The 17,199-nt window shown below is 39.3% G+C and overlaps 1 protein-coding gene across 2 annotated transcripts in view; it reads left to right on the top strand.

Annotated features, from left to right (window-relative positions):
• The window catches only part of SRBD1 (S1 RNA binding domain 1), a 207,301-nt gene extending 193,276 nt beyond the window's left edge, over positions 1-14,025 (top strand). For both annotated transcript variants that reach the window (XM_028104085.2, XM_028104086.2), the window contains exons 20-21: positions 9,035-9,219; positions 13,132-14,025. In XM_028104085.2, coding sequence (XP_027959886.2) covers positions 9,035-9,219; positions 13,132-13,421 — 475 coding nt within the window. In that variant the 3' untranslated portion in view covers positions 13,422-14,025. The remainder of the gene's footprint in view (positions 1-9,034; positions 9,220-13,131) is intronic.
• The last annotated feature ends 3,174 nt before the right edge of the window (positions 14,026-17,199 follow it).

A 17,199-nucleotide genomic window follows, 5' to 3' on the forward strand; every position in this document is an offset into this window, starting at 1 on the left:
TGCTGAGTATGCCTAGCACACCTCCACACATCTAAAATTCACCACGACTTGCTTCTGCATTCGCATGCCAGCTAGCTTCTGCAATGATAAAAACATGTTTCTTTGCGGGAAGCTTGCCTGAAAAGAAACCCGACTACAAATTCTGTAAAATCAATGAAGATTAGGTAAACAGATGTAAGAAATTATTTGCAAATTTGAAAGGTCTTACATTTTTCTGGACTTGCCCATAGGAGTTGGCAGCATTCGGACATGAAAATTAAGGCAGAATCATTGCTGGCTTGTGATAAGTGATGCCTTAGCATGTGTATCAGTCAGTTACTCCCCGCTGTATCTCCTGTGGAGCTATGATTAGAGAGCAGTAGACTGCCTTTTCAGAAAGAGGCACAGCATCATAAAAGGGAAGCCAAACCTAAACTATAAAGATGATAAATGGACAGATTATAAAGGTGATTTTTTTTCTGTCTTGTTAGTAAAGCCCAAAAACATCATACTGTAATTCCCAGGAAGTAGCATTTATCATATCTTCAAAAGTGCCTTCACGAAAGAGAAAAATGATGAAAGAGCATCTACCCACTTGACGAAACTGTGAGGTTCTTAGGAACTGACTGTCATGTCTCATGTCTTACATGCTGTTCCAACGCCCCACCACCACCACCACCACCATGAAGTTTAAGGCAAGGCTGGTAGAGGGAACTAAGAAGTTGAAGAATCCAAGGTAGTGCCTAACTTTTCCCTAGCTCATTCTGGAAACAGTACAGTACCAGACATGTTCAAATCATACCTGTTTGATCTGGGAAAGTGATTTAACCTCCCTGTACCTCAGTTTCCTTGTCTGTTAAATGAGGATAATAATAATACCTATCTCATGGGATTTTATGAGTTAATATATCTAGAATTCTTAGCACCTGGGACAGAGTAAGCTATTGTTGTTGCTGTTAACTACTATTACTGGCTTGTTGTTGTTGTTAAGTTTATTTATTTATTTATTTATTTATTTATTTATTTAAGTAATCTCTACACCCAACATGGGGCTCGAACCCACGACCCTGAGATCAAGAGTTGCATGCTCTTCCAACTAAGCCAGCCAGGTGCCCCCTTATTGCTGTTATTTTTGTTGAGATTGAGGAAGAGCTGTCAAGCTGAGCCATTAAAGAAAAGGGGGTATGGTTTACAACTGTTGGTCTCCCAGGGAAAAATTGCTTTACCATGTGATCGGCTATAATTTGGGTCATTGAACATTGTTAATTAACGTTAACACTGGGTCTGGGGACTAGAGAAAATGCTGTGGTTTCTCTGCTGTGTGTGTGGAGCTGCCTGTTAGCACCCAGTGGAGGAGGAGTGGCAGGGAGTTGCCAGCCAGCCACAGTGGTGTGCTTGCTTCAGTCTCTGTCATCTCCAGCGTATTGGCCCTCTTGTTCTCTCCTCTTCTTCAGGCTTAGATCACTCAGTCTGGAGCCTGAAACTCAGTAGGGTATTGATCTAGTATCCCATTATCTCCCTCCTCCCTTTCCTGTCCCGTCTCGCTGTGGATTTTAACGTTAGCCTATCTTCTAACTTTTCTGTGTGACCATAAGCAAATTACTTTGACCTAAATTGCATACTCTTTAAATGGAATAAAAATGACTCTGCCTATTCAGAGGACAACCAGGGGTTTTATGGAAATGACAGATGTTAAGCATTTTCAAAGTCCTTGAAAGGAGGATTCTTTGACGGGACCAAACTCATAGTAAAAAGGCTGTTTTCCCAAGGAGGACAGTCCTTACTCTAATACCTAGGCTTTACCCCCCAGTAGCACCAGAGCTGTTTAATTCCAGCTCTGCCATCTAGCCTAGTGGTTCTGAGTACCACTTTTTCAAATACTCACAAGCACTAATCCACGTTATGGCTTTACAGCCAGTAAATTAAATTATATATGTTCTAAACACAGTGTTTTTGAGCTGTAGAGAGTCTACAGCCTTTGAAACCACTAACTTAATTTTGTCCAACTCATACTGAGTAACTAAAAAAGAGCCAAACTTTTTCCTTTTGAATTTGGTTTGAAAAATAATAATAAATCATTCCCAGGCAGTGTTCCTGGATGCCAAATTTTATCTGGGATCTAAATCTTCTGTCTGCTTTGGATATTCCCCGAAGTAAAGGGTTAAGGAGTGTTAATGAAGAGGTGATCTATGACAGCTTTTACCTAACCTACAACCTTGTGGTCTCAGCTCTGTGACTTTGGGCACATCACTTAATGTGTCAGAGTTTTGACTCCTTTATCTGCAAATCTTTCTCCACAATAAATTTTTGAGAGAATTAAATGAAATCATCTTTATTGAACACTTTAAAAGTATACTTATCTGCATGTAAAATCCTACCTCTAAAAGAACAGATTTAAGTGGAAAAGTATTTATTCTGACATACTGTCATTGCTTAAAATTAGACTTTGTAAGCTCATTCAAGGCAGAGGCTCTGTTATCATCTTCCATAGTCTTCTTCCACAATAAATGAATACTTAATGAGGAAAGCTGAGCATGCTTTTCTAAATTATTTTTCAGAGGCTTCAAAATGCTTCCATTTTGTCACATTCCTTGGGAGAGCCTTGATTTTTTAGCAAATCTTTATCATTTAAGGGTGTGTGTGTTTATGTATATGTTTAAAACAACCAGACTCAATGGAAAGAGGATGGTCAAGCTGAGTAATACAGGATTGTTGGGGTTTTCTCTGGTTCTTTTTATTGAAGGGGGGTGTTGTTATTTTTAAAAAATGTAAGAAAACTAATTTTCCTTTGTTGCTTGTAAATTTTTTTCTAAAGCAGTTCCGAAAACAGGATTTTAGAAGTCTTTAGAGTAGTAACACATCATTTCAATACATGATGCCTTCCTATTTTTATGTACTCATACTCATTTGGATGTATATGTATATACATTTGGGTTTTTTAATTATATTATCATCGCACAGTGTACCATGACCTAGCAAGTGGTTCTGAAATAGGAAAAGCTACATAAAAATCAATACTACAGGGTGCCTGGGTGACAAATGACTCTTGATTTTGGATCAGGTCATGATCTCAGGGTCCTGGGATCAAGCCCTGCATCAGGCTCCGCGCTCAGCAGTGGGTCTATTTGAGGATTCTCTGACTCTGCCCCTTACTTTGCTCATGTGCACTCTCTCTTGCTCTCTCTCTCTCTCTCAAATAAATGGGTAAATCTTTTTTAAAAAAATCACTACTACTTATTCTTTGTGGCATTGGTTATTATTTCACTGATCTTAGATGTTTTGTGTGGTGCAACTATGTAAGCACGTTGTTAACTGGCATTTTTTTATAAAGCCAATTCCCTATACTAAATTGCTAAAATGAAATAAAACAGCTTTCTAAGGATATGTTCTCCTATGTACAATTAATATGGCATACATGCTGTATCCAGTTTCTATGCATGTACACCAGATCTTTGAAAAAGAAGGAAACATTTAGTAAGGTCTTCAAAATTTAGAAGCAGGTAACAGTCTGATGCTTATAAACCAAGTCTTTTGGAAGACAAACTGCATTTCTTAATCTATGACAGCTTCTCCTTTTCAGTTCCTCTTGTTTTTGTTTTTGTTTATGTTTTGTTCCTGCTACTCATAAATGCAAGAGTGTGTTTAGACGTAGGAAATGCTCCAAAGACCCTCCACGTGATACCAAGCCAATGTGACTGAAGATGCCCCCGGCTGCTGCCTGGATAGCTGCATACCATTTAAAACTATACTCTCAGATAAAAGTCTGTAAGGGCTTCCAGGAAAATTCCTTTATCCTGTCTGTAAGGGTTACATTTTAAAAAAGTATCTGCAGTTTTCAAAATCCAGTTAGCTGTAAGTTCTTGTGAAAAATTGCTTGCTGTAAGTTTTTGTGGTTGATTACATGCTAAGAAAAGCCATTTAAACCTTGTCTTCACTGACCTTCCAGCTTCTGCAGTACAGTAGGTTGTTCCATAAATGCACTGTCCTTCCACTCTACTTGAATTTACCAGTACTTGTAGATTTTGCACCAGCAACGATTTTTAAAGATTTTGGCCCAGTTCAGTGTCTCGGTTTCACAAAGAGGTTAGAAGTTTGAAAAGGTTCTTTGATGATTAAAGTGCAACTCATGTTGCTGCCCCTTTGACTTGGCTGCTGAAACAGCAGATGTGGTAAAGCCAGCACACTCCCTTTAAGCTGAACTAAGTGTGCACTGCAATGTGTTCACCTGTCTAAATTCAGCTCCCCGTAGGTAGCGTAAAAGGACCAACGGGTCTTTCTCTTTTGCCACATTGGAATTTATGTTTAGCCTTTAGTATTAAGAGCAGATTTAAAAATATATATTGAATCTGTGGGTTTTGGTGTAACAGATTATTCCTGAACTGTCATTTATGTCCCACCACTTACTCTACAATCACAGTTAGAAGGCCGGGTTTACTCGAAGAGTAAAAGCTCTTTTTAAATCACTGAGCATCTCCTTGTATTACAAATTATAACCTGCTTTGTACCTACTTATTTATAAAATGACTGTGCTCTTGCATTTAATGTTTTGTTTATTGATATCATTACAACTGAGTAAAACTAATGGATAAAAATATGCCAGTACAAAAGTCTCCTTTGGAACTGTTGAGAATGGGTAGACAGCCACAGGCACTTTGCCCTTGCAGCACGGTTCTTCAGGCTGTGTGTTGGGCCCCCAGAGCACGTGCTAATAGTAAGTTATTCTTAAAGTGATGGACTTGCATCACTATGGTCCTTCTGTGCTCTGTCAGGTGCCACAGTACTTTAATGTAATGAACCCAGTCCTGGGCTCCCAAACTGAATGGATATATCTGAAATCTTACTAATCTTGAGAATTTCTTACTCTTTTTTTTAAATTATGTTATGTTAATCACCATACATTACATCATTAGTTTTTGATGTGGTGTTCCATGATTCATTGTTTGCATATAACACCCAGTGCTCCATTCAGTACATACCCTCTTTAATACCCATCACCAGGCTAACCCATCCCCCCACCCCCTCCCCTCTAGAACCCTCAGTTTGTTTCTCAGAGTCCATAGTCTCTCATGGTTCATCTCCCCCTCCGATTCCCCCCCCTTCATTTTTCCCTTCCTACTATCTTCTTCTTTTTTTTTAACATATAATGTATTATTTGTTTCAGAGGTACAGGTCTGTGATTCATCAGTCTTACACAATTCACAGTGCTCACCATAGCACATACCCTCCCCAGTGTCCATCACCCAGCCACCCCATGCATCCCACCCCCCACCACTCCAGCAACCCTCAGTTTGTTTCCTGAGATTAAGATACTGAGCGAAAGAAGTCAATCAGGGAAAGACATGTATCATATGACCTCACTGATATGAGGAATTCTTAATCTCAGAATTTCTTATTCTTTGGGAAGAATCTTACAAAGACTCACTCTGGAGGGGAAAAATACTGCGTTTGTAACAAGTTTCTGTTGAAAATATCAGTGATTTTAGGTTATATAAGCATTCTCGAAAAATAAGCATTATCTCTGCTGCAAGGTCTGTATTTTAACTTTGTGCAGATGTGCGCTAAAAGAACATGATGTGCTTATTTGTTGCATTTATGCTACTTTCTTATTTTAAGTAAGATGGATGAAATTACATATTAAATAAAAACAGCAGCTCGGGCCACAGTCCTTAGCAAACTGAAAAAGCCTTGCAGAGACAGTGGAGAAAATGATGCCATGACTTTAATAACTCATTGACTTTTGAGAGACTTGTCTACATAAATGCCTTTATGTAGTAATTTCTTTGTGGAATTTATCGGTATTAAGTGTCTCCTGTTTAAAACTAATCTGCCGGGGCACCTCAGTGGCTCAGTCGTTAAGCGTCTGCCTTCGGCTCAAGTCATGGTCCCAGGGTCCTGGGATCGAGCCCCACGTCAGGCTCTCTGCTCAGCGGGAAGCCGGCTTCTCCCTCTCCCACTCCCCCTGCTTGTGTTCCCTCTCTCGCTGTATCTCTCTCTGTCAAATAAATAAAATCTTTAAAATAAATAAATAAATAAAATAAAACTAATCTGCCATTAAATTGTGTTGGTGAAATGTTACCAGAAGTATTATGTTTTATATCTTAACCAAACACATCACTTATTTTGACATGACTGCAGTTATAAACAAACACACACTATGTGTATGGCATGAAACTCCAGTCAGTGAAAATAGCTCTGTGGCCTTGGGCAAATTATTTAACTTCCCTGAACCTCAGTTTTCCTTTTCTGTATGATAGGACACCTAGCTTTTAGGATTCTTGTTAGTATTGGACGAACACCTCTATCAAGCACTAGCATAATGCCTGGCACTTACTTGTCAGTGCTGTGTTCCAAGCTTCATAAAGTGCAGTGTGTTTTAATATGGTATTTTCGAGGCAGAAAGTACTTTGTATCAAGTGTTACTTATCATAGTAAAGTATGAATTCAAAAATGAAACTTTCTATTGCATGTTACTTACCACACTCAACTCCAGGGCCAGAATTCAGAAAATGTAGAATAAATTTTTCTTAGGCTACTTAAAGAACACATGTTTCTTGAGTGATTACCAGGTGTAAAGCATTGTTTCCTATCATTTACAGTTGAATATATTTGAAATCCAGTAAGGGAGAGGTCAATCTGAATTCTATTCCCAGTTCATTTTATAGTCCCTCTTCCCTTTGGTTTTGCTATTTTCCTTTTTCTGTAAGCCTGTTGTAACTTTAAGAAAGTTTTCAAAATAAAGTAACATTTGACTTTGTTCCATAGTCATTTAAAAATAGAGTTGATCAATATGAAGTGTTAGCTAGGTGCGCAATTTGGTACTTTTTTATTGATTTCAGTTACCAGTGCCCTCAGGCTTCTGTATGTGAGAATGAAAATGATATATGAAATATGCACCCAGGTTAAACAGACCAATTTTCTTCTTAGATCTGCAACTACTATAAACAGAATTCTTTATATGGAAGTGACTTTGGTAGCAGTTAGTCCCTCTGTCTCTCTCTCTCTCAGACACACACAACACCCACGCACGCACACGCATGCGCACACGCACACACACCTCAAAACTCCAAACAGCGTTCTGAGCCAGTGTTTTTGTTACTGAGGCCAAGACTTATACAGTGCTTTAGGAATTTTCTGCCATTTAGTTAACTTTCATTAATTATAAAATGCCATTCAAGGTTATAGATTTACAGCCCATGAATATGCTTTGGCATTTTAACAGTTGATTGTAAGCCAGAATCTTGAGGATTTGAAAGATGTTCTACCAAATAGCTAGTTGCAGACCGATCAAAGCCAAGAGGATAAATACCAGGGAAGCCTGCTCAGCAGGGCATGCATTAATGAGAAAGTTGTGCAGAGAAGTTGGTTGTGGGCAGAGGTTGTCATGTGTCATCTGTCCCATCAGTCAGAGCTTCAGCAGCTGTTCCCTGTCACCAGGGCCCTTATGTGCTACTGCTTGTCCAATAGCACTAACAGATACTGGCTGCCTCTCCAGGGGGTGGGGGCTGGGGAAGCCATGGACACACAGACTTACATTGTATGTCTCACTGGCCACCAGTTTGGATGGAAGCTCATTTCCAAAAAGAGAGACCAAGCGCCAATTCCTTGGTGTTTCATTAGACCACGAACCAAGATATATTCTCAAGAGAATTAGTTGGATTTTGGAGAATCTATCTGTTTTTGACTAAAAATGTAGGATGGAAATGTAGGAAGATTGCCCACTTGAACACAAAATAGGCCCTAAATGAGAGATGAGAGTGCTTTCTCCACCAGATGCTGGATTATCAGTACTGCATGATCACTGAAGAAACTTTCTGGTTGAACAGAGCAATGCAAAAACAGACTGGAAATGACAAGCATTCCTTTTGTGATAATGCAGCAATCTGCCAAATGGGATACATCCCAGTTCTGATGATGGACAAGCCTCCAACAGTTTCCTTTTTCCCTTCTTATATTCCAGAGACATCCTTAGAGGAAAGGATTTGAGGGCATTAGTATCACTATCTGTCTGATTACTGTGTTGACATTTTTAAAGTGCCATTAATCATAGGAAATGGAACTTAATGATGTTGAAAAATACCCAGCCAAGAACTATCAAGAAAGTAAGCTGCAGCCCAATATTCAGATGAAATTGAAGGGGGAAATGGTTTAACCCTTTCTTTTTTTCTTAGTTAACTTACTACTGAACTCCGAAGCTAGGTAATTGAGAGGCAGCAAGCAAGGGAAATGGTAAACATAGCAAAGGGAAATTGAGAAAGGCAGATATTTTTATTTTGTAAATATTGCAGCAATAATTTATACAGTATATAAAAACAATAGTCATCTCAAGATTATGTAATTAAGGTCTTACTTGCTTCCACACCTTCCATTTTGTAAGCAAGTACTTTTTCTTTTTGATATCCCTCCCCCCCATATTTTTCCTGTGGACTCTGAATACTTAATACAATTTAATCCACGTGAAGCTTGACTGTCAATGGAATTTGAGAATTAGTAGACTGAAGTATGCTTACATAGGTAACACTGTCATCATGGATACTCAAAAAAAAAGTACAAAAAAGTATTCATGTGCCAGTGATATGGCCCATGAATAACAAATTTTCATTTGTCAAAAGCTGGCAATGCTTACTGGATATTTTGCTGGATTTTGAAATCATCAGTTCATTGTTTGCCTATTAGCTAATTTAAATTCAAATGAGTATTCCTAACTCAAATTTAGGAAACATAAGGTAAACATGTATCCTTATTTAGAAAATATGTTTGACACTATACTCTAACGAACATTACACTGTAAAGCGTTTCTGATGCTGATTTTGAGAAGGTGCTTCACTGGAAAATAGCACAAGAACCTAAGTCCATCCCCTCCTTTTTTTTCCAAGACAGGGCATTCATTACAGCATGAGACACACATAGATTTTTAATCAAGACTGATTGGTTGGTTGATTGATGATACGTGGATCTGAGATGATTGAATTTTAGGGTGACCTGTATAAGGACTTTGGAAAATAAGTAATATTATTAATAAGTGCTGGGTTTTTTGTTTGTTTGTTTGTTCCTGCAGGTTTTTGTCATTCATCAGAGGGACACTGTGTGAGATTGGAAAGCCTGAAATGGAACAAAAAATAAATTCATTCCTTGAAAAGGAAGGAATAGAGAAAATTGCGGAAAGTTTGCAAACAACAGTTCACACCTTACAGGTCATCATAGATGGTCTCAGCCAGCCTGAAAGCTTCGATTTTCGAACAGGTAAATAATTAAATTTGAATAACAGCACCTTCATTTACATAGCTCACATAATCTTCTATGGCCCTCACAACAAACCTCTGCCATAGGCAAAACTGATATTATTCTCCATTCTGTACATGTGAAAACTAAAGCATCATGCCCTTTCTTCAAAGTCATTGCAGTTGGTTAACATCCAGAGCCAAAACAAGAAGCCAGGTCTCCCGACGACTCCTTGTCCCGTGCTTATTTTCCATCACACTAGACTAAATGCATCACACATTGGCTGCTGTGTGCATGGAGGCATACATTTTTCATAATCCTTTTGTAAGCTCTTCTTATCTTGTAGGAGCCAGAAGTCCAAGGTAAGGCATTAGTTCATAAACTAAAAAGTGAATCTTCTTCCTAAATTGCAGCCTTCCAAGTTCCTGGATTCTGTGTCAGTGAACACATTGAGCAAATAAGATACTATCTCTCTGTTGATTTTCCTTCTAATTAAAAGAGCTCTCAGCTTTCAGCATAGGTAGATGGTGAGGGAAGTATAACAGCCATAGTTGTTGAGGGCAATGACCCGATGAAAAAGAACTAAGGTATCAAGTGACCCACTTCCTAAGGATATTTGAATAGGAGGCTCTGAGATTTAAATGAATCTGCACTTGTCTCATAACCAGTTTTAGGATACCGTGTTTAAGGCTTGGTTCTTTTCATTCTGAGTTAGGCTCTTTTGAGGGGGTCAAACGTGCTTCTTTGAAAAGGTTTAAAGGAGTTTATGCATCCAACTTTTTTTTTTAAGATTTTATTTATTTATTTGAGAGAGAGAGAATGAGAGAGAGAGAAAGAGAGCACATGAGAGGGGGGAGGGTCAGAGGAAAAAGCAGACTCCCCGCCGAGCAGGGAGCCTGATGTGGGACTCAGTCCGGGGACTCCAGGATCATGACCTGAGCCGAAGGCAGTCGCTCAACCAACTGAGCCACCCAGGCGCCCTGAAAAGGTTTAAAGGAGTTTATTTTATTTTTTTTAAGATTTTATTTATTTATTCATGAGAGACAGAGGGAGAGAGAGAGAGAGAGAGAGAAGCAGGCTCCCAAAGAGCAGGGAGCCCGATGCGGGACTCGATCCCACGACCCTGGGATCATGACCTGAGCCGAAGGCAGACGCTTAACCGTCTGAGCCACCCAGGCGCCCAAGGTTTAAAGGAGTTTAAAAACACACCCAGTAACGGGCACCTGGCTGGCTCAGTCAGAAGAGCATGCAACTCTTGATCTCAGAGGTTGTGAGTTCAAGCCCCACATTGGGTGTAGCGATTACTAAAAAATAAATAAATTAAAAAAAAAAAAACACCCAGTAAGTTCATTTATACTATTCCCTTAACTTTTCTGTAAGTCAGAAATTAATTTTTAAAGTTGGAAAAAAATATATAATAAGATCTATGACAAAAATGTAGGAGTAGGAGCCTCCAGGGTGGTCCATCCAAAGTGGATGTTTCAGTAGACATATCCATCGCTATTTAGAGGCCTGATACCCTTGTATGTGAATTTCCTGGGTATTGTTTAGCAGGATACTAAGTTCCTAAACAGGGTGGGCTATGAGGCTGGCATGCCTAGGACACCACATTAGAAGATTGGTAAATATGCTCTCTCTAGAGAGCTGCAGGCCTCCTGTACTGGTTTTCTTGATCGTTTTTCTGTCTTGGTGTTAATTGCTCTGTTTTCCCAGTTACACTGCAGACTCAGAGTGAAAATCAACATTCAGATTATATGGTTCAATTAAACAACCAACTGCTAAGTAGAGGTCCTCACCTTGTCATGCCCTTAGTGAGCAGAAACACAGATGCACCTGGGCTCTGGACTGAGCTTACCAGTTACTGCAGTGTTTATCATTGTGATAAGTGAAATTTCAAATAAGTCTCTTTAAACTCACTTTGGAATTGGCCTTTGCCCTTTGTGTAAGTCACAATTTTCAAAATGTCTGAAAGCTTTTACTTTAATGCTAAAAATATCCCCAAGGGGGAAGGCAGACAGTCATACTTTTGAAGAGGCAGATAGTATTTTGGATGTTTCCTCATTACAGTATTTATAAACATTACATCTTTTATTTTCTTCATTTTCTCAAAAGTATTTCCTTCCTTGATGCCTCTTTCTTTCCCCATACTCATCCTGTCTTCTGACAAAATTGATTCTATTTTATTAACACTCTGGTTGCCAGTTACTTTCCATAATTGGAGTCATCAGAGGCAGCCTAGTGACAGCCGACTGAATTTGTTGCCTTGGCAGTCAAAGTGAAAGTTTGCCTGGTACATGGAGGATTTTCTCATTTCTCAGTGGCCCAGGCTGTCTTCAGGAACATGTTAAGTAGTTCCTGACTCTGATTTTCCATGCAAAATTAAACTAAGCAGCTGATCAGGAACCCTTGGGGAATCTGTAGCAGCTGGACCTCTGTAAGAGAGAAGAATTTCCAAGCATAAAAAACAATGCGTGTGAGACCTCAGAGACCATCCTACCTTGGCCCTGATCAATGACTTAGTTTCACTTTGCTTTGACACAGTCTTTGCCCAGGGTAATATTACAACAGGTTTTTTTGCTTTTGGAATCCACTACTTGCAGTGTCAGGGAAAATTCTACAGAATCAATTCCAGTTTTCACATATTCCTTTTTGGTGTGAGGAAAATGAGATTTGAAGTGTAAAGAGGGTTTTTGTTTTGTTTTACAGGAAAAAGGTGAATTCAGAAAAAAACCAACAACTTGATTTCAGGATGGTTGGATGGGGGAGGGGAACCAAGGGGTGGCCAGTTGTTAGTACAACTGTAAAGGATAGCTTTAACAAGTAATCAGGATCAAGCCAACAGCTGTGGAGGAAAAGGAAGTGGGATGGGTGGAGGGAGAATGAGGCCTTAGTAAAAGGAGATCCAAGCTTAGAATGTTCTTTGTTATTAGAATCAACATTCAGTAATCCTAGGAAAGGGGGCCAAGAAGAGCATGGGAAAATGGAATCCACAGATAACCCAAAAACCCCATTTAGACTGTTAGTTCTACCCTTCTCCCTCATAAAACCTTTGTTGTTGTTTTTGTTTTGTTTTTACTAGAGCCATGATTCCTTGGTATGCTTTATACCCACTTTTTGGGGGGCTGGTGTTAATGAACAGAGAAATGTACAATGGGGCGAACAAGAAAAGAGGGCTGTAAGGAACTTGAGAGCAGGGATCTGTGTGTCTTCATCTTTGTATCTCTAGCACCCAGCAGAGTGCCTGGACAGGAGATCATACTAGGAGCTAATAAATGTTTAATGACTTGAACTGAAAAAGGAGAAAGAAGATTAGGTACTGGCTGCTCTGGGTTTCTGAGCCGTAGATCAAGAATGTATTAAGTTTTGATTGGACAAGTATATTCAAAATGGACAGAAATTGATTCCTGAATTCCAAATTCGTGGAGGGAAATGAGAGAACATTTTAATTTCAAATGTTGTTGTACTTTCTACCACCTTTAAACAGTTTGCAAATTCAGGTACTGGGGGGAAAAAAATCTCCCAATTTTCTGTCTTTAAAAGTCTTACTTTCCCAGTGTTTGTGATTTGGCCTTATATATTCATTGAGCAAAGATATTTTCTCATCACCTCCTCATAAAGAGGAAAATAAGACTCTCTTCTCAATCCTTGTATACAGTGCTAATGTTTGCATGCTAGCAAGATAGAGTTTGAGGAGAAGAAAGTGAGTAAATTTTCTTGTGTTGTTCCTATTATGTGAATGCTGCTTCTTCAATTAAGATGCATTTTCTCTGAAGGCAAGCCTGGGTTTCAGTTCTTTTATGTCCCCTCTCAGTGCTGACTAGTAGTCTGGGCACATAACTGATATGTAGTAAATACTTATTTACTAATGTATATTGTGTCCAGGAAGTATAGTACCTACTATTTACACTGTCTTTTGTCCCCTTTTCCTTGTAGATTTTGATAAACCTGATTTCAAGAGAAGCATTGTCTGCTTGGAAGACCTGCAGGTTGGGACAGTTCTTACAGGCAAAGTCGAAAATGCCACTCTGTTTGGAATTTTTGTAGATATAGGAGTGGGGAGATCAGGGCTGATTCCCATACGAAATGTAACAGAAGCAAAACTTTCTAAAACAAAGAAGAGAAGGAGTCTTGGACTGGGCCCTGGAGAAAGAGTGGAAGTCCAAGTACTCAACATTGACATCCCCCGATCGAGGATTACTCTGGACCTCATTCGGGTGTTGTGAGTGTCGCACTAAAGATCAGACACTGATTTTATTTTCTCATTTCTAGAGATGGGTAAGAATAAGTCAGGTGTTTGTGAATTCTAGGTAGCAGATGAGAAAGAATTCACTCAATATCAGAAGTATTTTTCAAACACTTGCCTTACTTTTCCTTCTGAATAAATAGGAACCTAACAGCTCAATTTCTTTTCCCCTTAAAGAAAACAACTAATAGACATCCTCATGTGGTTTTATTTAGTAATGATTTTCTGACCCAAATTTTATTTTTTGTACTTCATCTTTGACTCCTTTTGCATTTTGTATAACAGATTGTCGTTTCATTTCTACTTGCCAGCTTGCTTTGCTGGACTTGTATGGAATTGTTTTCTTGATTTGAATTGTACATTGTTTCTTGACATAGGGCAGGCAGTGGTTAGCCCTCCCTTTTTACAGATTTTTTTTAATCAGGCCTTTTGGACTTGATTCATGATTTTCTCTTGCCAAGCAAATAAAAAATATGCCAATTAGATAGATCCTGATGTGTCTGTAACCATCAAGTGAATGGCTCAAAACATTTCTGAGAAGTATGTATGTATTGATTCCTACAATAAAGTTCTGTGGCTAGTGACCTTGTTTTTGTTATGTTGATTCAGTGAATGACCTAGGAGTCCTTCCTGATTAAAGATGTGGCACATATTCATGCAAATTTCATATAAGCCAACTGTGCCTTTGGGCAAGAGGGAAGCCTCCGGAAACTTGAAGAATAGCATTCAGTTTGACTTTGCTTAGCACCGAAGGTATTTTCTTTCTTAAACATTAGGACTAAACCTCAAATGGGGAAAGAAATAGCCTTCCTAAAGATTAACTGTAGATTAGGTGTGAAGGGGCAAGAAAAACAAGTAGATAAAGCAGGTGACTCTTAACTCTGTTTTTATTCAGTGGAGATGGTAAGTATTAGCATGACCATTCAGGGTCAAAATTATTTAAATAGAGCCCACACTGGACTGGGGTCTTGTCCATTCTGGCTGCCCTGGCTAATTTGCTTAATGGAGTCATTTGCATGACTGAATGAGTACCTGGTTTTCACCATGTGTAATGACTGGAGGATGCTTACTAAAGAGGGTGACCGTCCTGCTTTTTTGCCTGGGACAGTCCTAGGAAACACGCATTGTCCTGGTAGAGGTTTTTCATAGTATGTCTTTTTTATTCCCAAACTTCCCCATTGTTCGTAATAAATCATATGATCATCGTAGTAGTATAGTCCCTTACAGAATGGTAAATTGGACTGTGTTTATTGACAGTTCTGCCTGGTAGTTTGCTAATCTCAAAATATTCAGTCTTCCAACTGGTGTACGTAGATCTTTTTAATGCAGTAGCTCCCTTAAAAGTTGTGTAACTCAAGGCTTGTTTTCCCGACAGTTTCATTTCTGAAATGCTTTTCTCTTTCTTACAAGTGACAGTGGATCTTAATGTTGTGACTTTAAGTTGACCTTCTTACTCCTTCCAGTGTTCTTCCTGGTTCATAATTTGTAGATCAGTGATGAGTAATATGCACCCAGAGAGTCTTATTCTGAAGCCTGCAATGTAATTTCAAACAAATGCTTTTTTTTAAAATTGAGGCATAATTGGCATATAACTTTGTTAGTTTCAGGTGTACAACATGATTTGATATTTGTATGTATTTCAACATGATTACCATAATAAATCTAGTTAACGTCTATCACCATATATAGTCAAAACAAATGCTTTTTGGGAAGAGGCCTTCTCCTTGGCCACTTTGAATACCAGAACCAGAACAGTGGAAGCAGCTCCATTGACCTGGTAGCTAAGCCTGTAGACGCAAGCACTTGATATTGCACTAGGTTGCATGGTTTGTCCTGTCTAGCCCAAACATGGTGGAAGCTCTATAAGGCCTAGCCTGGGAAAAGTGGGGCATGTCTCTTTCGTCTTGTACCCCTAGAATGTAGCATGGCGCTTGGTGGTCAGTATGTTCAATTAATCCTAGTCCCTATCCTACCAATAATCCACAATGTGCTTTCGACCTGGTGTCTTTACTTCTCTGGGCCTCCTTTTCCCAAGTTTAAAATGGGGATGATGGTAATAAAGCATTCATTCTCCCAGAATTTCTTTTGTTTTATTATGTTAATCACCATACATTACATCATTAGTTTTTGATGTAGTGTTCCATGATTCATTGTTTGCTTATAACACCCAGTGCTCCATTCAGTACGTGCCCTCTTTAATACCCATCACCAGGCTAATCCATTCCCCCCACCCCCCTCCCCTCTAGAACCCTCAGTTTGTTTCTCAGAGTCCATAGTCTCTCATGGTTCATCTCCCCCTCTGATTTCCCCCCCTTCATTTTTCCCTTCCTGCTATCTTCTTCTTTTTCATTCTCCCAGAATTTATTGGTGGCCTCCTGTGTGCCAGGCATGGTGCTGGACACTGACCATACAGTTATGATGGAAAAATAGACATTATCCCTACCCTTATGGAACTTAGAGTCTGTTGAGGAAAAAAAGAATCATTAACCGAGAAATCACATACAAATATAAAATTACAAGCAGAATAAGCAATATAATGGTGGCAGCACATAATAGATAAGTTTACCTAGTCAGAAATGTCAGAAAATGTTTCAGTGGGGTTTGAGTGAAATGTGAAAGATGACCAGAAGTTAACTAGGACAGATATTTTGTTGACCTTAACAAGAATTGTTTCTGATAAATGGTGGGGGGTGAGAGCCTGATTAGAGTGGGTTTAAAAGAGAGTGGGAGGAGTTAGATTTGGGGTAGCGAATATAGACAATTTGTTCAGGAGGTTTGGCTGTTAAGCAATAAGAGAAATATTACAGTGGTTAGAAGGGGAGAATGGAGTCCAGAGAGAGTTCTTGTATTTTTTTAAGAAGAAATAATAATATGTACAAGTGGAAATGAGCTAGTAAAACTAGAAAATTTGAGATAGGAGACAGAGGAGAATCGCTGGAGTGATATCCTTGAGTGGATGGGACTGGGTGGAATCTAGTACACAGTCTGAGATAGAAATATAAACAGTTTGTCCGTATTAACAAGAGAAGATTGTATGGGCCCAGATGTAGGTAGGAGGCTGTGGTGATGGGAGCTCATCGAGGATCTCCTTGGGTCGCTTGTATTTTTCTCATTGAAATAAAAAGGAAGGTCATCATAGGCCTGAAGATCTGGAGTAAAGGGAGTTGGAGGTGTGAGAAGAAAGGAAAAGAAGAGGAAAACAAAGCAAAGGATAAAAGAGTAAAAAGCCTAGGGAAATAGAGTATGATTTCTGGGCAGTGTTAAATGTTCCACTGAGGGGTCAGGGTCAGTCAAGTGGAGGATCAGTCCAGTTGCATATCTATTTTTCTTCCACCACAGCAGCAGGGTGAGCACAGGTGGAGAGGTAGATCTATTCAGGGTTGGGAGTTTGACAAGCAAGTAAAACGGACAGAAAGGCAAGGAAGTTGCGGGCATGTAGACAAAGAAATTGTTGACCGTGGAATTTAGACTCCATAAGAAGAAAAGCAAGAGTATAAGGGGAGAATGAGGGGCAGTGAAAAGGTACAGGATTAATGATTGTAGGTCCTGATGGAGGAATGTTAGAGTGGGGATGACAGAGGGCATAATGGGTGAAAGAGTGGCTGTCAGCAGTGGGATGCTTAACTCTGAAATGACAGGTTTCGGGGTTGCAGTGCTTGGTAATTACACAGGGTAGGGAGTGATTGTGGGAATAAGTGGCAGAGGTAGGGGACAAGGATAAGCTCGTTAGAAAAGAGGAAGACAAGGAACTGAACCAC

Source organism: Eumetopias jubatus, unplaced genomic scaffold (assembly GCF_037043125.1).
Source record: "Eumetopias jubatus isolate StellerSeaLion01/CBP00866 unplaced genomic scaffold, mEumJub1_p1.0 scaffold_9, whole genome shotgun sequence".
NCBI lineage: Eukaryota > Metazoa > Chordata > Mammalia > Carnivora > Otariidae > Eumetopias > Eumetopias jubatus.